This window comes from Nymphaea colorata, chromosome 9 (genome assembly GCF_008831285.2).
Source record: "Nymphaea colorata isolate Beijing-Zhang1983 chromosome 9, ASM883128v2, whole genome shotgun sequence".
NCBI lineage: Eukaryota > Viridiplantae > Streptophyta > Magnoliopsida > Nymphaeales > Nymphaeaceae > Nymphaea > Nymphaea colorata.
Window position 1 is genome coordinate 19,445,166 of NC_045146.1, and position 26,661 is coordinate 19,471,826.

The following is a 26,661-nucleotide window of genomic DNA, read 5'->3' on the forward strand; positions in this document are numbered from 1 at the left end:
CTGATATATTATGGCCCTTTCAAATTCCGGTTTCAGCTTTACGGGCATTTGACAAAACGCAATCTCGGAAAACTCGTAAGTAGCGGAAAAAAAAATAATACAAACACACCGTATATATTCTAGAAAACCCTTCTACCTAATAACTGATAATTTTACGGGAGCATTTGATGCTTTGAAATTTGGTTTCAATAATAAAAAATCAGTAATCTTAATTCCTTCTCAAAGTATATTTTGAAGGGGGAGGTCACCACCTTTTTCTGATACATTTTGATGAAACCAAAATTTCAGGTCTCAGTTTTCGAAACAACAGACTTTGTTTGTTTAATAATTCCAGCTTCTTAATAAACGATCTTTTTTATTCTTAAATTCTATGATTCTGGGTATATCAAACTCTCCCTCACGAAGAAATCTTATGTTTCTCATGCTCGGTAAATTTTGCCTTTCTTTTCAGTGTGACTATAAAGCAAATGGTGCATGTGGCAGATTTTGTCTTTCTTGTGGATATGATTCTAGAGACGAGGTATATACGCACTAGTGAGATTGTGGACATATCAACTTGAAATTTTTTGCTTGTAAAATTCTTTTAAAGAAATTGCCTTCTTGTTGAAGATTAAATAATATTTTAACGCATGTCTTGCCATTTGCAAAAAGAAAACTGGTAACTGTGACTACCATATCATCGCACAGCTTAAAGAGGGATGCTGAGGCATTGTGGCTTTGCATCAACCCACTCAATTAAAACTTTTCACAACAATCAGGAAACCCAATGGCATTTGGCACTTTAAGCTTGCTGCAAGGTGCAATTAATACATTTAGATGTTGTAATCATCCTAATGTCTGATCATCTTGCTTAGGTGAACTGGACGAGTATCGCATCTTACCACTCAAAACTAGAGTTGAATCCCACCGATCCCGTTTTCCTTTTTATCAAGGGTCGAGAGCTACGTTGGTGCTTTAGGTGGACTCTGCATCAATTTGATTATTGTGAAATGTCATGGCAAACAATTCTGACATGACCTTGTTAAAGGATATTTGACAAACTTTAGTAAGTATAAAGGGAAACCCCTTGACTGGGATATAATTTTTCCAATGTCTTCGACTTTCCAACATATCAGGCCTTTGACTTCCTTCAATGCACAAAAGGTAGCTCCCCAAATTGTTAGGGCGTGAGGGAATGGATTAGAACACTAAAGAGTTTGATCTTTAAGGTTTTCCTTGTGACACGAATCAGGCATGGGTTCTGTTAAGAACCCTACAAGCCTTACGATGCAATACGGCTGGGAGTTTGGATCCCTACCATTCTTAACAAACAATGAAGAAACTTTTTACAGAAGATCTATAGAGAAGAACAGACTCCATAAAGGATTACAGACATAAAGGGATTCATTTCAAGGAAAACTCTCAAGACCATACCCTTATGCCTCTAAGGTTCTTGCTTGAGGTTCTAAGTGGACTTATAATGTGTACCATTCAACTTGAGTGTTGTGCTTGCTACATTTTGCAGCCTAAGAGAATAACACACCTGAAAGTGACAAAGGCCATGAGTTTCAAAATACTTTGAGTCTTGTGAATTGCAAACCACTCAGTTGGGTCACCTTGTCGTATAGACCCAGTAGCCTGGGCAGGCACACAAAGATTGTCTTCATAATTTATATTTATTTACAATCAAGTGCCTTTTCATTTCTAAAACTTTAAACAATGAGTGCCTTTTAGCAATTTTCTTTTTTACTGTGCAAAAAACAAGAAAACCTCTCACCTTCAATTCAGCACAATTAAGGGTTACTGCCATATATACATGATGATAATAGCCATACTTTTTCTGCTCCCATGTATTATCAAAGCCCAAGTGTTCAATTGCATGCTTAAAACAAATTTTAAACACATTACATTTTCATATATGAGATTATATGGTACAATGCTAAATATGTTATTCTCACCATTGTGTTACAAAGTGAAAGATGGCCAAATTGGAAGGGGGTGTTTGGGTGACACTTCAACACCAAGTTTGGAGGCAAATCTGGTCTTGCTTTTAAAACCAGGTTTTTGGAGCCGTTGGGTGTCATCAAAACTATGTTTGAAGAAAACCCAACTTTGACAAAACCTGATTTTGTAAAAGAGAGCTTTTAAGTTATTAAAAAACAAAAAATCAAAGTTTTCAAAACTTATTAAAAAACTTGATTTTCATAAAATTAATTTTTACAAAACTATGTTAGCAGTGAGTGTCATAAAAATGCCCACTAAATGTTACCATCCCCTGGCACTTTAGGAACCGACGCTATGTGCATTATTATTATTATTTTTTAGTTTGTTCTTTACATAATAAAAGGAAGACATTGGGTAGTCTCAACTCTCAATCATCTTAAGGCTTTATTTACGACAATGTGGATTCAATCGGTCCCTCGCCGATCTAAAGCACTGCCAGCATGAGTTAACGTGTATTTTTTTATATTTTTTAAATTGTTTTTAAAATTGCCCATTTATTTTAATAAAAAAAAGTTGATACGGCGCCGATACGAGATGATACGTATCGGTAAACCAACCGACGGGCCACCAGTGCCAACTTTACGTGGTACTGAACCGAGCGTACTAAGTCTTCCGCTCGTTAACCGTCAGTTCTAGCTCCGGTTAGACCGATTCGAATCGGTATTCCGAGTCGTCAATTAAACCGAGACAACTTTAGGGTTAGGGTTTTGTCACCACTTATTAGGGCTTGCCTCGCGGCGTTCAGTCCCCCCTTGTTATCCCCCCGCCCTCTCTTTCTCTTCTGCCTCGTCGAAGCGGCGGCTTGCAGCTGATCAATCAACAGCAATATGGGGTAGATCTTCTTCTCCGTATAAGTTATTTGGTTTTGTTTTTTAAGAAACCTCTGTTTTTTTATGTGTTCAATTCGAGATCTTTTCATGGATGAGTCTGGTTTGGCTTTCACCGTTACAAATTTCTTTGTACTGGGCAAAGTTTTGTGATTTGGGTGTTACCTGTACTTTGTTCAGCTACGATGAATAGCAGGGGAAGTTCCCCCTCTTTATTTTTCAGTTTTAGCCCTTACGACGGGATTTCTGGATGGTTGTTTCCGCGCATTGCTGCTTTTGTGGGTGACCTTTGGAATAGTACTTGGGTTTTAATGAACGGGTATCAGGGACCGATTAAGGACGGTAGCCTCTTAGTTCATTTTGTTTTAGATCTACGTGGGTTTTTAGTTGCAGATGGTGAAAATTTGCGGAGGACCACATGAAATAGGCCCATACTTCAAAGGAGTTCCTTTATTTGGTGAGTTTCATAGGCCCATGGTCCAAATAGCGTGGTTTCCTGAGAGAAGTGTGGTCGATGCGGGTATTAGTTGAAGAAAGTTGAATTCTCTGTCAATGGATTTGTTGCATACTACTGCAGTCAGTTGTCATTATGATCTGAAGGGAGATGCAGTAACTTTCACCTCCGTCGTTTTAGTATGTGCACTGAGCGGTACATGCATTCCGCATGGTAGTTTTGCAGATCCTTTTGGTTGGCGGTCACAGCTGGTAACATTTCACCGTTTTCGGCATAAGACTCCACTTTTATACAGTGGAATGAATAATATCTCCTGGTAGATTGACATTAAGATACGCTCTGCACTATGCAGTTAACATCGTAAAAAGAAGCTCGTAAAAGATGTTGCCTCGTTCATGATGATGAAGTGTATCATTAGTTAATACCAGTCGACAGGACCAAGTAAATTACGCTTGTAACTCATGGCTATAATTCCTCTCTCCTGTGAATGTTCTAATACTGTCACGAGTTTGTTTTTAAGCATGTGTACTAATTTGTGCAGTAAACCTGCAAGTCCCCCTTTATATCAGGTGGTTCTTTTTTTGGTATTAAAAGTTAGTCTTCCTCTGAAGGAGTCTCTTTCTTATTGTGAAGCTGAAGACTACTACTACCTTTGGGTTCAGTGCCCGTGCATATGCAACTTTTACTTTGCCTTGCACTGGAACTCTTTCAACTTGAACGATTTTTCATTCCCTACTAGGTTGTCTTTCTCCATGGAGTGGTGTGAAACTTACTTTACCGCGGCAATTATACACAATTGAATTTCCTGATTCATGTTAATAGGTGGATGTTTGACTGCTTGTTTCAATATGGCCCCACTTAGATCTCTTTGCTTAACATGTATCGGTTAGATGATGGCAACAATTAATGTATATGCTTGATTTTTTGTCAGTTTTGTGTCAACACTCAACACAATTGTGTATTTTTCTCCTCTTTTTGGAAAGATCTTTCATTTGTATATATTTTCTGATGCTTATGAAGCATCAGATGCAAAGGTTGGTATTTTTTTATGTGCTTATATATGATAATATTGGTTATTCATACCAGGAAAACCCGTGGTATGGGAGCTGGGCGCAAGCTCAAGACACATAGAAGGAGGCAGAAGTGGGCAGATAAGTCTTACAAGAAGAGTCATCTAGGAAACGAGTGGAAGAAACCATTTGCAGGTTCTTCTCATGCCAAAGGGATCGTCCTTGAAAAAATGTATGTTTTCACAAATCCCAGTCCTGCTTGTACTGCATGACTCTGAACTGTAGCTCATCCGTTCTTGTGTTTTTCTCCTTAATATGTCTTGGCAGTGGCATAGAGGCAAAGCAGCCCAACTCTGCTATTCGTAAGTGCGCAAGAGTGCAGTTGATTAAGAATGGGAAGAAGATTGCTGCTTTTGTGCCCAATGATGGTTGTCTGAATTACATTGAAGAAAATGTAAGTCAATGTTCTGCATTCGATATTTCCAACATCAGTAACATATAATGGTATTTTTTAAAATCTTATTATCAGTGGCAATACTTTTAATAGAGTTGTGATAGTAGGAGACTTGGGAAAACAAACTTATTCTGAAGATATTACATATTGTATGTGTATGTTTAATGGCACTTCTATATGTAGCAAAAAATGATACGAAAAAAAACTCAGTCATGGTATTTCAAGGGAAAAGTTTTCGTTTCTTTGTGCAACAAAGAACAAAATTAAGTTCGCAGAAATGTTTTTCTTTGGAAAGTGATGATATTGTTTTTTTATTCTTTTCCCTTGCCCACTTTCAAATATACCCTTCATATATGGTCCAACATTCCTCCAAGATTTCCCAAGGAGGAAAACATAAAAGCATCTCACTGGGATTTTTCTGACTTGGGAATTGGGATATGTTCCAATCTCTGTTTTAAGCCTTGCTTCGTGTGTGATTGCAGGATGAAGTTTTGATTGCTGGTTTTGGAAGGAAGGGGCATGCCGTGGGAGATATTCCCGGAGTAAGGTTCAAGGTGGTTAAGGTATCTGGTGTTTCACTTTTGGCACTTTTCAAGGAAAAGAAAGAGAAGCCCAGGTCCTGAGTGTCGCGCGCTCGTCTTCTTGCGCATACCTCTTGCTCCACCCACTTCCCCTCAATTTTGAAGGACTTCCCTTGGATGCTGCTATTTTTCTTTTTAATTTGTCTGCTATTATCCTGAAGGATGGATTCTCTATTTGTAGGATTCGTCGATTTACTTGGATGAGTTTTCTATTTGTAGGGTCCCATTTACCTGTTTCTGTGGGTTGGTCTCGCTATTTTGAACTTAAAAAGTTTAAGAAATTGCTTGCACCTTTTTTCAAGTTCAATGCAACTCTAGCGTTTGATTCATTTGTCACTCGCAAATGAAGATGGATTCAAAGTTGCGAGTTCTTCTGGGCGTAAGTTATCCCAAAAGAAAAGCCCCGAAGCTAAGCCTATTGTAATGGTGAAGATGTGGGAAGAATTGCATGGTGGATGTCTGGGTGACGGGACAGTTTCATTTCATTTTGTTCGCCGTCAAAAACTCAAGCAGACGGAAAACATGCGTTTGCCAAGATGTTACAAAGAAAAATTTCACGGTTTTCTAATAATTGAAAAAAACTTGTAGAAATATAAGTGAGGCGTACGGGCGTCTTTTACTAATGGTTTGCTGTGTGGACGAAAAGATTTTTTTTCCGTGAAATTTATTTGTGACATGCGAGTTGATGGTGATTTTACCCTCGCTCGTATTTTTCTATTTACAATTTTCACTCTTGGAACATTTATATTTTCATGCGAAAAAACTTGCTTTTGTTATTTTAGGTGGGACACCAACAACTAGTTCTGAGTATTTTAAGTGAAAGGGGCTGTCAAAACGTCTGAATTTTGCCAACCGCGATCGGGAATAAACCAAACGATATCCTTCTCTCTCGGCGACATTTTAGGAGTTTCCCCTCCTTTACATGAGACTGCTTGCTTCTTTACTCATCAAAGGATATATATTTCATGTCACGATTTATGATGCGGACACATGGTACTATCATTTCTCACTGGCTCTGATGTCTCTGCCCAAAAACATGTTGCCTAAAGGCGCCATATGGGAACCAAGAACGGGCCTCTTGTTTTCCCTGAGCCGGGTCCAGGTGGTCTACTTTTATGTAAGCCGCACAACGAGGGCTGGGAACAACACAAATTTAGTTCTATGCCTTCACAAACGGACATGCCATTGGTATGGTATGATCGGCCTTTGCATGGTAACTGCGTCGGTGCATTATCTTGCCACTAAGTTTTTTGGCTGTAAATGCTTTTAATAGCAAAGCCCCATCCCCCTCACCAAGGAGTTGAGCTTGATTGCTTATAGTTCTAAAGTTGAAGGAAGGCAAATATTTAGATGTCCTTGGTGCATTCGTTAATTGAAAGCTGAAGGAAGTCAATATTTGGATGTCCTTGGTGCATTCGTTAATTGAAAGCTGAAGGAAGTTAATATTTGGATGTCCTTGGTGCATTCGTTAATTGAAAGCTGAAGGAAGTCAATATTTGGATGTCCTTGGTGCATCCCTAACAGTAAGCTGTCTACTTTATAGATCTGAAGCTGAAGGAGGTCCACATTTAGATGTCCTTGGTGCATCCCTTAACCGTAAACTGTAGTTAAACAAGATGGACTTTAAGAATTTGTTTGGCAACAGTAAATGAATGTGTCTCTAATTCATAGAACCCGACGTTACCATGGTCCATGAATTTATCTCAACATGAGTCTGCTATCAAAGATTGAGACAGATTCATAGAACCATGTGTTACCATGGTCCACAAATCTATCTTAATCCAATTTTTGGGATAGATTTATATGCCAAACATTTCTAACAACTTGTTACTTTTGCCAAACATGTCTAAGATTACAAATATAAGATGTTGAAGGTAAATGTGAGATGTTGTAAAACTTTCCAACTTTTCATTTTCACCACAAATTTTGTGTTCATGAGCAATCTCCCTTGCTCAATGCATCAATTTGTTTTTGGCTCGTTCACGTAAATCGGATCAGTGTAAATGCTTCAATTGCTTTTGGCTTACTCACAACTGGTACATCTGGACCAGTGAATCGGCAGCAGCATCATCGATTCCATTCCTGAAACTTATATTAATAACACTGATTTGAAATTTTGGCTCTACCATTGCTAACAAGCGCCAACCTGACTCCAGGTTGGCCTAATTCTCATAATGTTACAACTGGGCTAGGGTTTCAAAGATTGTATTAGGACAACTTTGGGTCAGGGGAGACCATTAGACATCTCCCAGCTCAGTTTCCATGTCCAACCCTGACCAGGTCGGTGTAGGTGCCCCAAAGTCCGACAGTCACCGGGCCCGTTGTCCATCTCCACCGGGAAAAGGAATCCCACGGTTTTCAAGACGAGAGAGAGAGGGAGAGAGAGAGCTGGATAATAAAAACTGCAGATTTGTTCTCATAAAGCAGTTGCTTCTACTTGAATCCTCACCGGAGGGCCCCAACCCAAAATCTAGATATTGGGCTTGAGATCCCAAGGCAATCAAATGCACTCGCAGGTGCTTTACTAGAAAAGTTGAAAATTGGATGACCGGAGGTACTGCTTGGGCCCAGTCCCGCCCCATGAGGGTGGCCATGGCATGTGTTGAACGGAACATGAACATCATTAAGGCTGCAGCTGATGTGAATGGTTATAATGCTTGAAGGCAAAAAAGTTAAACTGATTTTAAAGAAATTAAGAAGATTGGTTTTGAGATTAGGAAGATGAGAATCAAAGGGGTTCGTTGTCTGCCTCCGTGGATAGAAGAGCAACTGCAGTTCGAGTTCCATGGGCATCAACTCTATGCACAAGTCGAAACATGTGAAGACTCTAATGATAGATGTACTAGCCACGGTGTTTTATGATTCAGACAATGCAATTAAGTCGCATGGTTTAGGAAACTGCAAAAACTGGTAGAGAAGCTTGAGAAAAAAAAGAACTAAAGGCCTCCAAAATTCAGCACAGATGCAAGTCTTTAATGACTAAAGCTTGTTTGATGCCGAGACCATATTTGTAACTTGGGTATAGCGCCAATAAAAAAAATTGTTCATGGAAAGTTGATCTAGATTGTGCTGCTTCACCATTTTTGCAATATAAAGAACTCGAATTTGACTGTCAGTTATTTCAGCTGACCTATATCCAATCCACAAGCCAAGTTGGATGTTCATTATTTTCCTAGAAAGCCTAGACTTTGTTAAGGGTAAAGGATAATAACCGGTGGACTTGAATCCATTGCATGCTTTACTTCACATTCGTCTTTTTGGATCGATTAAGACCTGTCTCACAAGGCGTGGTTGCAGATCAAATGGAGATGTGTCCTCAACTTCTTTTCTAGCAAAAAGATGAAAATATTCTTTGTATAAGATTAATTTGATTTTAAATATTTCATGGATAATAACAGAAAGTAGTCATGTCATGTGGAGACATTTACTAATAAAAATAATTGTCTGCACGTGCATTGGTATATATTTCATGTGTTGACGCGTCGTGTCATTGGGCAGGGGGCCCCAAAAAGAAGCCCCCCATGTTTTAAATCAAACTGTTATCTGCAGAGAGCGTCAGCGTACTGTCAAATAAAGTGGAACTGCTCTAAAAATATCAGCAGAAAAAAAGATAACTAAGTTTTGCCCATGTATTATATACCATAGTTTTAAAATACTATGATTTTATCTTGATATCAACTTTATGTTTTCGTGAATAACTAATATCATTGAAATAGAGTTATTGTTTAGTGCTTGCAGATTTGTTATTCTTGTACTGCTTATTTATTCATTTACCTAGAAAAAAGCAAAAGAATGCGTAAATCATGTACGAAGCACCCCATTTAATTTACAGCCAACGAGTTCTAGCAAACATGAGCTTAAGTTAGTTTAGAATATCATACAGATTGCACCACATTTTTAGCTACTCATGGTCTCTGTTAGTGTTTTACAATGCTAAGCTACAATGCATGGGAACTTGTCTTGAGCTTATTCATACTATGGAGAAATTCGTTTTAGGAAGAGCAAAATTAACATAATTGTTGAAAAGTTTCTACTCTGAAAAACTTCATGTAAGTATTTCTTCAGGTGGGATTCAACTTTCAATAACAGAGATGCTCCATTTCGCTTTATACACTCACAAGCCCTGCACGCTAGGCACCAGACAAATCAGGTTCCTTGTGGGGCTCAAATTTGAACCTACTCTTCCACAAGCTTAGTTTTTGAACCTTACTTTCTCTCGTTTCCAAGCAACCATGATCACATAAGCACCTTTACCTTTTCCTCGCCAAAGGGAAAGAAAGAAAGAAAGAAGGAATATAGTTGTCTTTAATAAAGCCTGCTCTCCTTGCTCATTAAAAGCTTCTACTTCACTGCTTCACTTTGGCTTCGTCTCTTCTTTTTGTTCCCTTGCTCTCATTTCCCTCCCCACCATAAATTGCCCCCTCAGTACACTCCAAGAATGGATCAGGGGCTAGGAAACCTACAGCCCTTCGTTATCTTTTGCATGAATCCAGGCGAGGTCCCAACAACCTGTTTCTGATTAGCGATCATCCATTACTGAAATGTCTCTCCCTGTTCCCTTCCAATCACAGCCAACTGTTGGGTACCCCCACCCTGTTGTAGCCAATGGGACGCCGCACTCCAAGGGCACGTTCGGCCCTGTCTTCGCCGTCCTGGCCGTGATCACGGTGCTCGCGGCGATCGCTTGCTGCATCGGCCGCCTGTGCGCCCGGCGCTACTCGCGGCCCAAGACGCGCCACGACCGGACGTTCGACGCCAGGGCCGACCCGGAGAGCGGGATGAAAGAAGGCATGCCCAGGGTGAGGCCGACTGACCACAAGCACCCAAAGGAAGCCAAAGTTGTTGATAATGTTCCAGCCAAGTGACTCGACACTCTATAGTCTATACCACCACCGTAAAACAAGTTGTGCTCTTTTACTTTCTTCTTAGTTTTTTTTGGGACTGTTCTCATCGGTGTGTAATGTAATGTGAAATATGCTCTCTTGGACTTTTATATGATCACTGACCTGATACCCGCGACGCGTTTGTGTTTGCCCTTACTTTTCCTGTCAATGCTCTTCAGGTGCTATCTTCACTCTGCTTCAACTTATCAGGACTCTCACCCTAATCAATTGCACCAACTCACTTGAGACATTAATCTAAGTACATGGACCACTTGTTGTAATCAAACCATATTTTTTTTTTTGGTTAGAAGAATACTAATTCAAAAACTTTTGTGCCTTCAAAGGCACTAATGTATACAAATAATTTGAACATAGTATAAAAAATGCGAAAAATAAACCCTCTATATGGACAAAATGGAAAAACATTTTATTGTTATCTTCTATTGTCATGATTAGGGGTAGACCTGGCAACGGCCCGGCCCAATAAGAGTTCGGCCTGGATTGGCTTGACACCTGAAACCCGAGCTTGGCCCGGCCCAATTTAACCTGATTAAAATAAAAAATAATTTATTATTAAATAAAAATAATAAAAAATTTAAAAAATTAATCGGGCCGAATCAAGTCGACCCGGACCAAACCCGTATATTATCGGGTCAGGTACTCCGGACCTGTTGCTCAAGCTTAATCAAGGGCCAACATGCTTCATAAGTGGTGCATTGGAACCCTGAAAATGCATCCAAGAGTGGGGCTTTGTGGTGCATTAGTTTCGTAAAACACTTAATTAATAAATGCATGGGGTCGAGAAACAGCCTTGGGTGGTAGAAATGCTTGTGGTCGAAAACTATTTCTGCTTCGTCCCACACAGTCCCACAAATTTTGTTTATTTTTAGATAAGTGGTTAATCTGTTTAGTAATTCATATATTCTACTGCCCTGATACGAGCCCACTTAGGACCCGCACTAGGACTAAGCAGGGGTTAGGCGAGACTAGTGAGGTTAGGACGGAACCCTTAGAAATTCTTGGGTCCAACGTCCCAACAAATGAGAACATAGGAAATTCAGAACCTAGAGCATTAGCAGTGGGAGGTGAGGGTGGAATAGCAACGGCTCTAGGATAGGTTTTCGAGCAAGGAAGGCCGGTACATGGAGAAACCAGGGGCTAGGAAACCAAATTCCTAGGATTTGGTCCAGTATAGGCTTAAGTTTAGTTCTTGAGTTGAGTCCAAAACCCAAGTCCTTAGAGTCGGGTTTGCGCGAGACTAGGGAGGTCATCTAGTCGAGTTGAGCCCAGCTCGAGGAGGCTAGATGGGTGTGCTAAGCAAGTGGTTTCCATCTTGAGCTCACATGGCTCAAGAGGAGTTTTTATTCATGAGTTACACTTAGTGTTTGGTTTTCTCTATTCGATTTGATTACATATTCATTCATTCGCATAATTCCATTCATTACCAAGTCGGGTTGTGACTTGGGATGATATCGCTTTTATTATGTTTATGCATTTCATTTTGAGTTTTGGGGCTGGATTCATGTTTGGAATCCAGATTTGAATACACTTGTATAAATTGAATTGCATCAAGGGACTGAGTATGTAATTTTGGGAATTTTTGAGATCATTTGATTCTTGCCTCTCTCTCTCCTCACGTTTCTCCTCTCTTCACGTCAATCTCTCTCTCCCTTGTCTCTCTTCTCTCCTCAACTCTCCTAAGACCAGCGTGCTGGCCTCTCTCCCCCCTCTTGTCTCCCTCTCCTCTCTTCTTCTTCCATCATCTCTCGCGTCATCCCCTCCTAGTCACATTTATCTCCAACGTTGAAGAAGAAGGAGCGGTGATTCCTCTAGGCGAGCCACGGCCCTAGGGGGATTTTCAACACTTCGACTTCACCTCGGATCTGCATGCCTTGGGTGCAATTCCTCTGCCATATCAGAGGAGTTAGAGGCTCTAGACGCGCAAAGGAGGCTGCAGTTCCATCCCTAGTAGCGCAGCAACCCATCGTGAATCCAGAAAGAAAGGTTAGTTCGTTCTCGTTTTGGAATTGTCTAAGTAACGTGTTGGCTTAGTTTAGTTTTGGATTTCTCGAGGGAGGGGTTGGAACTCTTGAGTCACAGCCAAGATTCCATCATCTTCTTTGCGTGGAAGTCACTTCTAAACTAGGTTTTACAAGTCTTAGAAGGATTCCAAAGGAGATGCGCTTGCCAATGTTGAAAGAAAGTTCAAATTTGGTCTAGTAAGGGCCGAGCTTCTTCAAAGAGAAACACAGAAACTTGCTGGAGTTTTCACTAGAAAATTAGTATTCCATCAACACGTTTTACGGTGAAATACCATCAAAGCCAACAAAGAAGCATAGGAGAAAAATCAGCGCGAGAAAAGAAGAAGAACGCTGGTGGTTTCGCGTAGAACGGCCAAGGCGTTTGCAAGTTACAAGTCACCGAAAAATTCTCGTTTTCCGGCAACGTCTGCCATTTTTCCGGCCACATTTGGGTCTATTCCGACCACTACTCTCAAAGGTCAGACGTGTCCTCCGTTGCAAGAAAAGGAGCTGAACATTTGGTGGGTAATTTCGTCAAAGAAAAAGAAGGAGGTGCACATGACGTGAAAGAGAGAGATTCTATGGTGGGTAATTTCGTCCAAGAAAAAGAAGGTGCACATGACGTGAAAGAGAGAGATTCTAGGAGTGATCTACGGCCCTCCGACATTTTTGCCAAAAAGTGGTATGAGATCTATACCCCTTCCTTTCAATTAGTTCTCAACCATTCATCTTGATCAAGAGGGGATTCACTTCACACGGGAACCAGTTTTTAGCCCTTAATCTCCTACATTTGCTCTAATTGATCCCAAGAAAGCCACAGTGTCGCACCAACTTTTGATTCACATTTGGTGGAGATTGCTCAGAAAGTTCAGGAACTATCAATCTTTCCTAACCCATAGATCCCTGCCACGTCCTATTCTTGAGCCTCACATGATTTAGGAACCACTCTTTTAGCTATTTCACAGGCCATTAGTTAGTTTTTCCATAATTTGAGTCCCACGTCTCTAGTGTAAGCCCCTAGCTTCTCTCTATCTCATCATTGGATGACCCAACCTGTCCTAAATCACCCAACCCCATATTCCTTGCATCTAATAATCTAAGCCTAACCATACCTCACGCCCTTGTCCTAAGCTCACGTGTTTCCAAACCTCTCACACATAGAACTTAAACCCTCTTAACCCGTAGAAGCTGTCCAAGCCCACGCCTCTCCCCCAACTGTCCTTAACCAGCCACACATAAGGGAATACCATAGCTCTATGACCGAGCTCACATCTCTTGACCGTAGCTAGGGTCATTCCCCAGCTCTAGACCGAGCTGACCTTGACCAGTTCCAGCAACATCAAATCTTTTTGGCGTGCATCCTTGGGCTTCTTCACTTGTCGCCCAAGTGGATTGAGGTCTACACCACATTAGGCCTCCTTCGTGCGCTGCCACGCACTCAGCCAGGGGGGGCTGAGCTAGGAGGCATCCCTTTGCCTCACTTGGAGCCGAGGGCCCCTTCGGAAGCGGCTGAACCTTCCCTTGTTCCAGCTTGGTCTTCAGCATTGTCCGTGTGAAGAAAGGAGACGCTTGCAATTGAACCAGCGTCGCCCTTGGCATTGATGTCGTCTTCCTTGGAGATGCTCCCATGGCAGCCGTCTTCTTGGTGTGATCACGGGCTAGCATTCTTCTAGAGCCACAACATTCCTTTCATCTTCTGCACACATCAGAAAAGTGGTAGAATTCTAAAGTCTGAACGGCGAAGCGCAAGATCGCCTTGGAGAGGTACCGATTTTTCTATAAATCAGATTTGCTTAAGTTTGAATATTCTTATTTGCTTTCGTTAGATTTTCCAGATTTCTTGTAGTTTCCTGGAGGTCTTGTGCCTAAGATCCGGTTACAAGAGATCATTTGTGAGTGAGTCTAGTTTGCTTTACATCAATAATATTGGAGTCATTTTGCTTAGCATCGTTTTGATTCTTCCTAGTGTCGTAAGGACCCTCTACGAGAATCTTGGGGAGTAGGATTGACTCTAGGATTGGGCTGTCGCCTAAGCCGGAGTAAGATCCTACCATGCCCCTTATTATTTGCTTAATTAGTGATCTTTAATAATTTTATTAAGTTTAAAACTTTTTGGAAATGAATGGCCGTTAACAATTTTTTTTTTTAGCTTTGCCACTGGATCGGAAAATTCTAGCTACATCCTACAACTTTGGTGCAGTCCAGAAATGATCACTAGTTCTGTCGCATTGTAGAAAGGGATGGTTTACAGCCTGTAATGTGGATCGCGGGCTATGTGGAATCAATCATTGAGAAAATTTGAGCTTGATTCAGAGCTTTTAACTAAACTGATTTGTAAAACCCAGAGCAAATAGTTCTTTTCTTTGAAATCCAGCTTTGTAGCTCATCAAGAAACATCAGTTACTGGGGCGGAGCCGGGATTTTTTTTAAGGGCGGGTCAAATGATCTGCAGGTCGGGCCAAGAAGAGCAACTGGTCGAACCAAACTAAAAAAAATTGATTTTTTCAATATAATTTTTTTTTGTCTGCACTGAAGCCTGGGCACCGGGCTGGGCTGCCGCCGGGTACCCGACCTCCCAGACGATGTTGAAGGGAACCCCAGGAACCTCGTGCCCTCACCGTGGCTGGCCCCAATCGTAGCCCTTCTCGATGGGTCGCCGGAAATGGAGCATTGTCTTGATGAATTCTATCAAATTAACCTAATTCGACTCTCACCGGAGGATCACCCTTCAATTGGGCTAAGAATCAGAGGAATTTCTCTCATACCTCACTGCCTTCATCTCCCTCAACGATTCTCTCTCCCAGTGCGGCATTTGGTATGTGCCTTTACAAAGAAAATGAGAACCCCCTACTGAAGAACTTCACCCCTGCAAGCCCGTAGGGTTGGTGAAGGAGTTGCTCTGATTCTGATTGTGGTGGAAAACGAGGGTTTAGCATATCGGGCCGGGCCGGGCCTCGGGTATAAACCAAAGCACGAGGCCCGTTATTTCACAGGCCTGGTCCGGCCCGATTAGCTTCGGGCCGAGCCTCGGGCTGGCCTGAAAGCTTTAACGGGCTTTCGTTTGGGCATCTTTTTCGGGCCGGGCTGGCCCGACCCGGCCCGGCCCGATGCCCAGCCCTATCTGCGCTCACCTGAGCCATGACCTAGGCAGGCCCCCCTCCCATGACCAGTTGCATGAAGCCTACTTTCATGCAGTAACCAAACATGTCAAGAGGGAGTCTTACAGCTAGAGAGAGAAAGGCAAAACCAGTGGCAGAACCTACAAAATTTACTTTATTTACACATAAAAACTTTGGCATTTTTATTTTTATTTTTGCATACAAGTGCCCCTTAAAATTTTAAATTTAAACTAAACTGTTTCCTGCAATGTAAAACGCAAGAGAAAACATAAGAGGATCAAATAAGAACGCTAGAAGGAGTCAATTCAAAAGCTAGCTTCTAATTTCTATATGAACTTGTCTTTGCAGTTTGCACTAATTCATAGAAGATCAGGAGCTTCTCCAAATTTGGACCAGCTGCTTATCAAACATTGTTTACCATCATCATCATATGCAATTACTGACTATCAACCATTAATTACCATTTTGTCCAAGCGATAGGGCGGAGCTCTGAAGGATTACGCTTGAGAGCTTCTCTCTCCGAGGGCATCTTCCAGACGCCCAATCTGCTCACAGGTCTTCCCGTGAGGCTCCGCTCGGGACCGCCCGGGAAAAGATGGCGGCCCAGCAAACCTCAAACAGACAAGAGGATACCATGGACACTGCTGTTCCAGACAAGGAGTCTCTCCCCAAAGTGACGTGGGCAGAGATCGTCTTTGGCGAAGCAGAACTTGAGGGAGTTGAGGACGAGCCTGTTTTCGGTGAGGAAAATGGTAGCCAACTTATGCCGTAAATTCTCGGCACCGTTTTGATTCCAGTCATTGGTTGTCTGGTAGGGCCTTCCGGTAAGATCTCATGCAACTATGAATTGGTCTTCAAAGAGCTGACCCAGCCATTCCCCATGTTCACAGCACTGAAACGAGGATATTTTCTCGTCCGTTTAAGAAATGAAGAGGAAATGAATCTTGACCTTCGGGAGAGGACATGGTTCATTAACTGCAAGTGCTTAGTGACCAAACGTTGGTCACTTGGTATGCCGTTAAAGATCCAGCGGATGATGTCGTCTCCCCTCTGGATTAGATTGCCTGGTCTTCCGCCGGAACTATGGGCTTCTGGAGCTCTCAAGAACATTGCAGCTCTTCTAAAGGGCTACTTTTTGGAGGCTGATCTTGCTGCCCGGTCGATGGCTCGCCACATTTATGCCAGATTTTCCATTCACCTTCCCCTGGGCGCAAAACTCCCAAATGAAATAGCCATTGGGATGAGACCAGATAGAAGCTTAATTCAACCGGTGATTTACGAGGTTGCATTTCTGTAGGAGATGTGGCCTAAACTCCCACCAGCCAGATACATGTCCGTACAGTGGAGACACTCAAGTTCTTGGGAGGGACTACCCCTATCCGGGCTTCGTCTACGAAGGTTCCCCCACTCCAGTGACTTCCAAGGTCAATATTTCGAGTGGAGTGACAATTTCTCCTAACAAATTTTCATCTTTAAGACCCCGTTTGCCGTTTGATGTGCACATATATTACTGTGCGTCAGGTGTAATTTACCTTGCATTGTACGGTAACTAATGATGCCATCAAACGCAGGAAAATTTTCGGCGCAAAAACTGCTCGACGAGGGTAACTTTACCCTGGAAAAAAGTCGGACCTAGGGGGGTCCGACTTTTTCCCGTCGATTTATTATTTGCCTGTTAGGGCTTTGCCAATGTTCTTCTTCATCGTTTCTCTTTCTCTTTGCTGAGAACAGGAAGGCGTGCCGTGGCGGGGCGGGGTTCTTCTTCATCATTCGCTTCGTTTCTCCTCAAAACAGCAAGGCGGGCTGCGGCGGGGCAAGGTTCTTCTTCATCACAGGTAAGACGCGAACTATTCTCTGCCATCCCTCTCTCGAGATCTCTATTCTGTCACTCTCCCTCTCCCTCTGTACGTCGGTCGCACACGCAACAATTTTCCTTTTGTTTCTTTACATCCCGCCCAATCCGAGAGAAAGGCTTTAATTGGTGGGGCTGCTCCTTTTTTTTTGGATTGATTAGTGATATGAGTTTGATTTGGGGAAATGTGGTTGTCGTCATGAAATCACTTGCAAAATTTTGCCGTGCTTCTCCCTTTCTTTTCCATGCTTCTCTCCGCTGTGATTACCGATTAATGGCTTCTTCGTGCTAGCTGTGAGTGGCAACATTATTTATGTTTATTGTCATATTTCTTTAATATGTTATAAATGTTTGCATATGATGAAGTTATGATGGTCCAATTTTGCATATTTAGAAGTGATGCAAGGAAAAAATGCATTTCTGCATCAACTGTTGTGCAGGTGATCTTTTTGAGTATATGTAAACTAGTAGCTAGACAAAGTCGTCTGACTACATATAGAAATAACATAATAATGCAGCTATAATCAAATGAAGACTCAAATACTCATTAATTTTTCTTGAATTACTTTAAGCTAAGCAAACCACATATTGCAATGGCTTGTCTGATCATACAATTGAATATCCCTTTCAATCAACACAGAACTGAAATCTTCATGCGTGGATTCATTGAAATAATAGATTTTGGCTGAAATCATGTACGATATAGTATTGTTTATCATTTGTTTTTGTTTACCATTTTGCTCAAGCTAGTGTTGCAATTTGCTTTACCATTATGCTGACATTGTATATGACAACTTGTAAATTAGTGAAACTATATGTACCAGTATGACCTTTTTTTTAATTAACCGACAAAGGAAAATCAGAGTGCACTGTCATGTGCTGATATTTTTCTGATGACCCATGTAATAAAAGAAGAAGGCCATTGTAATGCAAAAGATATGAAAGTTGTTAAAATTATTTCTTATGTTATTTATTAACTCAAAACTGATGCACACATATGTTATCATTAGATTACGTGCATTATAATGACACACAAATGCTTATTTTTGTCTTGTTGAATCACAAGAAATGTTCTCTGCCATACAAAATGACGACTTGTCTATAAGCATGATGACATGGAATTCATTTAACCTTACCAAGATTGAAAAGGACACCTAGGTGCATAGTGAACATGGTCCTTGTTTGAATAGCATGCCATATTGTTGCCAGGACACCTAGGTGCATTATGTGACTAGACATAAAAGTACCTTTAAAGTGTGTGTGTGGTATGCACACTTTTTGTCTTTGTTTTAGTCATTTATCTTAACACTTACCTTAGAAGTGAAATGCAAGTTAGTATTGTAGTATAAACGTTCATACTTCAATTCATACTATTCAGTTTACCGTAATGAATTTCTTTATATGTCAAATTTTTTTATGCATACGTTTCAACAATGAAAATTGTAGTTGTGAAGAAATATTGTACAAATCATTACCATGGAAGATAGCGGTCCATCAAGGGAGAATCTTACGTGGACTAAGCACAGATGGACTACTTAGTCCAGCGTCTTTTGGAGCAATCACACATTCCTGGTATGAAATCGGGTGGAGGTTTGAAGTCAAAAGCCTACACAGCAATTGAAAACAACATGATAGATCGCTTCGGAAAGGATTTCACTAAGGACAAAATTAAAAACAAGTTGAAGTATGCAAAACCCAACTTGATAGTTACGAAGGAAATTTTGAATACAAGCGGGTTTGGATATGACTCCATTAACAAATGCATTGATGTTGACCCTCAAGTTTGGAGTGAGTATATTGAGTTATATTATAGAGATCGTAATTTTAGGTTATGTCTGATGTCTTTATTTATGCAAAATTTGAAGACATGAAATTTTTCAGAAATACCTGAATAGAAAAAAATACAAAGGTCCAAAGTTATGAAGGTATTATGACGAGTTTGCGAGGTATATGGTGATTCCCATGCAACTGGCAATGAAGCAGACATGTAACAACATGTTCTTAGATGAAGACACTCAACCATTCTCAACTACACCTGCATCTCAATCGACTTCATTTTACATGCAACTTGAAAGTTCATTATCATTCACACAAATGCTTCATGAGGATAGTCCTCCCATACAATCACTAATATCTACAACTCTTACAACTCAAGATCCCACAATGACAACCAATAAGACTTCAAGTAGGTCTAAAAGGACCAGGTCAACCTATGATGAAGAGTATTATAATTTGTTGCTCGGTATTGTTGATGATGTGAAGACCATGACACATGCATGTAGAGAGGTTCAATTTGTCACTTGTTGCGACATACTTCAAGAGTTGGTTGAGACTGGACAAATAGATTGTGATACACATGTAAAGAGTATTGACATGTTAGCAGAGGGCACCAACCTCATGATCCTTGATAACTATGACACCTGCTTTAAAGGTGGAAGGTTGACAAAGATCATGGGGTTGGTGCCCTCTGCTAACATGTCAATACTCTTCACTTTTGTATCACAATTTATTTGTCCAGTTTCAACCAACTCTTGAAGTATGTCGCAACAAGTGACAAATTAAACCCCTTTACATGCACGTGCGTAGTCTTCACATCATCAGCAATAACGTGCAACAAATTATAATATTCTTCATCATAGGTTGACATGGTCCTTCTAGACCTACTTGTAGTCTTATTGGTTGTCATTGTGGGATCTTGAGTTGTAGATATTGGCGATTGTATGAGAGGGCTATCTTCATGGAGCATTTGTGTGAATGATTGTGAACTTTCAAGTTGCATGTAAAATGAAGTCGATTGAGATGCAGGTGTAGTTGGAAATGGTTCAGTATCCTCATCTAAGAACATGTTGTTGCATGTGTCTGCTTCATTGCCAGAGAATCACCATATACCTTGCAAACTCGTCATAGTACCTCCATAACTTTGGACCTTTGTATTTTTTTCTATTCAGGTATTTCTGAAAAATTTCATGTGTTCAAATTTTGCTCAAATAAAGATATGTCAGACATAACTTAAAATTACGATATCTATAACATACCTCAATGTACTCACTCCAAACTTGAGGGTCAACATCAATGCATTTGTTAATAGGGTCATATCCAAACCCGCTTGTATTCAAAATTTCTTTCATAACTGTCAAGTTGGGTTTTGCCTACAAATAAATTATTTTTAAGAATTTTCTGCTTCAGGCTGTTGTCAATCATCCAATCATCTCTCCTAATAGAGACTGCCTATTGCTGCAAAATCAACAACTTAAGAGCAAGTGTTTTGTTGATGTCTGGAATTCTATTAGGCAGAAGAACTCTCCTGAAGCCTGGGGAGAAAGGAGATCTGGTATCCCCGAACTAACCCCAAGGCATAGTGGTTCACCTACCTTGCAACTGAGGACTGCCTGCCAACTCAAGATTGCTTCCAATGTAGAGGTTTTTTTCTTGCAAACCCATGTTTCATTTGAGAGAGGGAGGAAGAGGCCTCCCCCCCATTTTCTTTGAGTGCAAATTGGTCAAATCTGTTTGGCCATCTATTCTGAGCAAGTTCAAAAGGGAGTTTTCTTTCTCTTCCAATATAGTCAATGTTCTCAAAAGATGGTTTGCTACTGGGTTTAAGAGAGGTTGGCTCTCTCTGTGTTGGAAGATTGGGTTTGTGTTTGGCACCATTATCTGGGGGATGTGGTCTTCTATGAAAAAGTTTATGGTTAATGATGCTGAGACTACCATTGAAGGGGAAAGGTAGAGGATAGCTAGATTGTTTGAGGATGCCTGTCTAGCATCTGTTAGGAATGACAAGGAGGGTTCCCTCATCAGATTGTGGCTTCTCTCAGGGTGTGCAGCAGGTGACTGGCCTCACCTTCAGGGGGGTCATTGCTGCCTTCAGATCTTCTCCTTTTTGAAGAATGGAAGAAAATGGATTGCTCATGGCGTAAAATGGCACAACGAGGATCTGTGTCTCACTATGGTTGAAGAGCCCGTGGGGGATGAAGTCTTCCGAAGACCAGCATTCTCCAAAAGCTGATATCCTGCTTTGAGATTGTTACTACTGCCAAGGTTATACTTGTTTCTAACCAGAAAAGGTGGCTGAAATGAGTGAGAGACTCTTGCAAAGGTAAGGCAAATTTTGCTCGTTCTCATTTACAGATTGCTGGAGCGTCTCAAAAGCTGGAGTTTTGCAAGTCTGAACATGCTGTGGAGATCATCTCCTTACTGTTTGGAACGGTTTAAATTAGCCGGTTCCAGTCTGGTTTTTTGCTGCGCTTTTTTGGGAGCAAAAGTTTTTCTTGTGTTCACTGGCTGTCATTGTGTATAGCTGATTTTGTATATGCTCCTTGGATATACTCTCCAATTTCTTATTTAATTTCATTCAGGAGGACGCTCCTCCAGCAGGGTTGTTTCGGCTTTAATTACTATCTTCATGTGCTATGTCATCCCAACGATTTGTTGTTGTTGTTGTTGCTTTTTTTTTTTTTTTACAAGCAGCATCCAGCTAAATATAACCGATTCAAATGTCAGGTTTCATGCTGAGAGCGGTGTTGTGTGGCTGACTGAACTGACGGACCCATAAAAGTACAGTCATTAGTTCGATTGTTGTGGGTGTTATTTTTCTAAACTTGGGTATGCACATCAAACTGAGTTGATGAGTGTCCTGCTTCTTCCCTAAACCTAGAACAGGGAATGGAGGAGGGGCTTTGACCTTTTCAAGCTATTCTCAAAATACGAGTGTTGGTTTGGTATTTTTTCAAAAGAAAGCATGTTTTGCTAGGACAGGGGAATGGAGGAGAGGCTTTGGCCTTTTCAAGGTATTCTCAAAATACGAGTGTTGTTTTGGTATTCTTTCAAAAGTAAAGCATGTTTTGCTAATGAAACATTCACACACAAACAACCAAAATATTGCAAGCGTAATCTAAGAGGATTTTTCAAGTAGGATTGAGTCGACACTTTATTGGGGAAAGATGTTTCTTTGTTTATATAAATCCTTGAAAGGAAACTCTTCCAAATCCCAAGTAACCCACTTGGTGCAACTCTGCCCACATCTTTTCTGCCTCAAGAAAAGCAGAAAACCCGTCCCCATCCTCACCAAACAGACTCGTCATGAGCACTGGTGGTGCGGCCAAGAGCGCTGGTTCACTTGCGACGGTTAGTAATACATTCTCTTTCTCTTGCCGATTCCCATTCTTCTTCCTCCTCCTTCTGGCAACAAGAGCTTTCCTCTTCAAATATTTCATGGATCTCTTGCCCACATTCCATGGAAGCCTAACAAAAGTCAGGACCAACATGTTCAAAATCGCGCATGGACAGCAGCATAAGGCGACGCAATCCGCAAGCAAATTAGCAGAGCAAGACTGGAAAGACTTGCATGAACAGTGGATGGCCTGATCATATCTTTCATCATCCACTGGAAATTGTGATCTGCCTCTGCTCGCTGTCAGCTCGCTTTTGGACCCATCGTTCACAATGTCTAGCTTCTTCTTGTTCATAGTCTTCTGATCACCTACATGCCACAATTATAAACCACACATTAGCTACTAACAAGGAAATTCATGCCCATAAGTTGCTCTGTACTAGTGGTCTTGGAAACTCAATTAAATAAACCATGACCATCATTAAGCATCTGTTCACGAACTTGAAAAGACCCATTGATTAACTGCACATGATATGATATTATACGGCTGCGCCTGGTTCTTGAGAACAAGCACTGTTCGGTAGGCTTGTATAAAAAGTACATAATTTAATTTGTGAGTCTCTCCTTTAGTCTTTCAAAAAGTACACTTCCAGAAGTTCTTAATTAACTGACCAAAATCATGAAATCTGTAGATCATTGATAACTTAAGCATGCAACTTGTATTAAATTAAGAATTTGGATGTTAATTCATGCTCTTTAAGCAGATGGAGAATCAGCGGTTCAACCTAAAATTTGGGCAATCAAGGGAACCATTTTTCATATAATTTTTAATCAGCTGCGTGGTTCGGGCATATATTGAAGAAATGATCAAATGCAAATTTAATGGTTTAGAAGATTTTTTTTGCCGTGATTTTCCAGGTCCCGGCCAAAGGATTGGGGCCTTTCAAAAATGGTCTTTGAACAACTCAAGATTAAGATAAAAATGGCTTATTATAATGTCAATGAAAAAAATGCCTTATTATAATGTCTATGAACCCACTCAAAACGTTGAATCGAGAAAAGGACTTATTATAATGCCAAAGAAGATGGTACCTATGATAAAAATGCCTATAGTTTAACATAATCTAGAGTTTCTTCTCTAGGTTGGCGATGGCTCTCGGAACAAGGCCGGTCAGACTAAGTGAAGTCGTTGTAGAGGACTAATTTGCCAATGCCTGCAACTTTTTGAGCAACCTTCACCTCCAAGAAGGCTCCAAAGACGGTGCACCAATACATGGATTCTTTGTTTATTTTAGTTGTTCAATTTCTAAAGCGTCCCTGAAGATGAAGCGTAACTGGTCATGTACAAATTCCGGGCGAGGGGTAAGTGGGAGGTTAATCCCACCATCAGAGTGAAAGGCCGAAGCCCCTCATACCTTCATCCTTTAAGTTGTTTTTGGTGAGGTGATGCTCCTGCTATACTTCAACTTGCTACTTCAACTTGCATATCTGTGCCCAAATACTCTTTACCCACCAAAAGCACACTAACCTTGGCCTTCCTCTGTTAATTATATTACTTACCATTCAATTTTAATGTAAACAGACGAAGATATGAATTAAGCATTTTTGTTGGTTCTTTCAATTAAACTTAGTTGTATTTTCCACTGTTATCATAAAAATATATACAGTAGGTACTTCCGATATTATCTATACATGCTTTTTAAAGATGCGAAAGTTCACTCGCTTAGGCTGGGCTAACTTTGGCAAAAAAAGTTCCAGTGTTTTTCCTTATAATCAATTTTGTTGAAGTAAATTTGTGAAAAATAGTAATTGGAAACGGGCCTAACAATTTAGATCCAACAAATAAGGGCCGTTATATATATCATACAAATCCAAGGCCTTTGTTCTATATTTTTCAGTTGCTTAAGGAGGAACCTAACAGAAATGGATCTTATTAAAAAGCCCATACAAATATGAAAAATTCATTAAACTAGTCTTGTTCGAGGACTAGTCTGTTCCAAAGTCTTTTTTAAAGCAGTTGTGCAGATGCCATTTGCATGTCTAAAAGATTATAAACTGTTCATAAATCATATTTTTTTTGGACATACAACAAGATGAGTTTTAGAAACCAAAAGCATTCGCACTCTTCTTTTTTTAGATTTATATTCTTTTGGACTTAAAGATTACATTCATAAGGCAGAAATGTATGTGTATGTGTTAATATAAGTGCACGTATCTACAAATTTAACCATGTTAATTTCCGGAAGGAAATTTATATACCAACTGGGAGCTTCTCTGCCAGTCTTGCTGCGCAGCGGTGCAGGTGACCGGCCGTTCCTCTGCAGCTTGCGCAGAGGGCTTGTTCGGACTCCCCAGATATCCGGATAAGCACTTTCCAAATATATCTCCTATATCTGGATAAGTAGGCTCACCTAAATCCCAAGCGACTAGAGCCAGCTAAGACTCTGGCCATAGATATTTACATCTAAGTGGTAAGACGATGGGACGGTCGGGGGTCGTCGATGTTACCCGGAAAACTGGGAGAAATCATGAAATGGGAGAAAAAGAAGTCCCTGCAGATCCCGATTTTTCTGTGCAAATGAGTGCCGCCAAACACCCAAAAGTACAGTGCACAACCGGTTCATCTATGCTCTGTGAAAACGACACTTCTGTTCTGTTTCCTCTATAGAGAGAGAGAGAGAGAGAGAGAAACAGTCAATATAAGCAAAACCAAAAAGCTGACTGATGCAGAAGAAGGTCTTATTCATTCATGGGGTCATTTTCCTTGTGAAAATGATCCTTCCATCTGCATTCTGTCTCAGCAGAAGGACTACTGTTCTCTCTGCTCCCTGTGGGACCCTTCCAACTGTGAAAGAATCTCTGTTCTAGAGAGAGAGAGAACTCACCAAAACAAGGCAAAAGAGAGACAGGGAGCATTCCCCCAAACAGACCAGAAAAGAAAGCACTCCAGTCTCCTAACAAGGGGAGGAAGCGAGGGAGAGGAAGACAGAGAAAGAGGTGTTACCTTTGGTGGTTGGTTGTGCTTCTTTCTCCTGGTTGAAGTCGATTGATTTGTTGCAGAAGATGAGAAGATGCCGCTGTCTGCACGAAGCTTGCAGGTTCGGCGCTCATAACCATATTCAACTTCCGATCTTCACTCTCCTTTCAGCTTATAAGAGCTTCGTCATCGGAGGGCAGATGGTAAAACGTCACCAACTAGAAGGAACATCAAGAATGTATATTCAGGTCGCATCGATGAGGTACCTCTCTTGCCGGTTGCCGTGATTTGAAGCCGGACAACTTCAACCGGCGGTGAAGATCTCAAGAGTTTTGCTGCCCGTCGACTCACAAGGAATGATAAAAAGAAAGGCCTAAAACCAAACCAAGAAAGGGATTAAAAAAAAATGGGGACCTTTTCTTCCAAAGTGAATCTGCCCCCTCAATTTCACCTGCAAGAGTTCATGGCGCTTTCACTATTATATACTCTCTCTCTCTCCCTGTCTCTGCGATTAGCCTTTATTGGCGAGCAACGTCGGCCCTTTTGTTTGTGGAGAAATGCACGCTCACTTGTTTTATCAAACTGCAAGGGGACAACCAATTTGAATTGAATATAAATTAATGGCCGCCATGAAATTACAGAAAGCACCCTATGCCTTCGATTTGACGTGCCACCGGCCATTAACCCATCCAGGGTCCTCCGTCTACTTTTATGTCTGTTTTTGACAACGACCATCATGATTTTTGTTGTCAATGATAATCATCTTCTTATTCTGATTAAGCAACTCGCTCGACATAATAGAAATGAGTAAGTTGGTGTTCCAAACACACCAAGCATATTCCCTCTACTCAATTAAGACTCTGTTCCTTCTGCCTTTACTTGTTTCTATTTCATTTTTTCAACAGTAAGATAGATCAGGTTTGGAGTAACAAAATTATATATATATATAAATAACACAAGTATAATATAATATTTTTTAAATTTTTTCTCAAGCCTTTACCAATGTTGATTGAGTATTTCATCATACGGATCACACCCAATCAATTGTTTTTTTAAGATTTGTTTTTGTTTTCAGTGCATCAAAATGCTTCTTTCGTCACAATTTAAATTACATGTTAATAATATCTTTTTTTATAGTACAAAAAAACAATATTTTGTAAATTCAAAATTAAAACTGACCATCTATCAACCCTCGCTCCTACCATTATGCCATTGCGCCTACTCCTTTAAAACCTTTGACTAACTCTGATTAGTTATGCACATTAACAATAGTGGAGAAAAATCTCAAGGAGACAAAATCATTTAAGAACCCAAAAAGAAAAATAAACAAAAAATGTTCATTAATATAAAAATGGTCTTGTTATTGGATTGTGCAAGGGTGCTTAAA

The 26,661-nt window shown here is 40.7% G+C and overlaps 3 protein-coding genes and 1 long non-coding RNA gene across 5 annotated transcripts; 3 read left to right on the forward strand and 1 right to left on the reverse strand.

The window, feature by feature from the left end:
* Positions 1-2,706: 2,706 nt before the first annotated feature.
* On the forward strand, positions 2,707-5,638 carry LOC116260016 (40S ribosomal protein S23). Its single transcript, XM_031638076.2, has 4 exons — positions 2,707-2,815; positions 4,351-4,506; positions 4,602-4,728; positions 5,211-5,638. The coding sequence occupies exons 1-4, from the start codon at positions 2,811-2,813 to the stop codon at positions 5,349-5,351; spliced, it is 429 nt and encodes a 142-aa protein (XP_031493936.1). The 5' UTR covers positions 2,707-2,810; the 3' UTR covers positions 5,352-5,638.
* Positions 5,639-9,684: 4,046 nt separating this feature from the next.
* LOC116261143 (uncharacterized) lies at positions 9,685-10,328 on the forward strand. The gene has a single exon (XM_031639774.2). It carries the CDS (start codon positions 9,851-9,853, stop codon positions 10,172-10,174), a length of 324 nt encoding a protein of 107 aa, XP_031495634.1. The 5' UTR covers positions 9,685-9,850; the 3' UTR covers positions 10,175-10,328.
* A 1,464-nt stretch (positions 10,329-11,792) lies between these two features.
* On the forward strand, positions 11,793-21,578 carry LOC116260257 (uncharacterized). 2 transcript variants are annotated; one of them, XR_004174058.2, is made up of 4 exons: positions 11,793-13,977; positions 15,681-16,756; positions 17,064-17,167; positions 18,631-21,578. It is a non-coding gene; the product is annotated as an uncharacterized LOC116260257 (long non-coding RNA). The 2 variants fall into 2 exon arrangements; XR_007574251.1 differs by having other exon boundaries at positions 15,813-16,756.
* A 546-nt stretch (positions 21,579-22,124) lies between these two features.
* LOC116261075 (uncharacterized) lies at positions 22,125-25,843 on the reverse strand. The gene is made up of 2 exons (XM_031639682.2): positions 25,302-25,843; positions 22,125-22,666 (listed from the first exon to the last, which is right to left on the reverse strand). Exon 2 carries the CDS (start codon positions 22,650-22,652, stop codon positions 22,140-22,142), a length of 513 nt encoding a protein of 170 aa, XP_031495542.1. The 5' UTR covers positions 22,653-22,666; positions 25,302-25,843; the 3' UTR covers positions 22,125-22,139.
* Positions 25,844-26,661: the final 818 nt, after the last annotated feature.

What these genes read in the sequence shown, in the direction of transcription:
- LOC116260016 (XM_031638076.2), top strand. An exon ending in GGGATCGTCCTTGAAAAAAT is followed by an intron (nt 4,507 to 4,601) that starts GTATGTTTTCAC and finishes ATGTCTTGGCAG; the next exon opens with TGGCATAGAGGCAAAGCAGC. An exon ending in TGAATTACATTGAAGAAAAT is followed by an intron (nt 4,729 to 5,210) that starts GTAAGTCAATGT and finishes GTGTGATTGCAG; the next exon opens with GATGAAGTTTTGATTGCTGG.
- LOC116261075 (XM_031639682.2), bottom strand. Translation starts at nt 22,652, where the DNA reads ATGAACAAGAAGAAGCTAGACATTGTGAACGATGGGTCCAAAAGCGAG.
- LOC116261143 (XM_031639774.2), top strand. Translation starts at nt 9,851, where the DNA reads ATGTCTCTCCCTGTTCCCTTCCAATCACAGCCAACTGTTGGGTACCCC.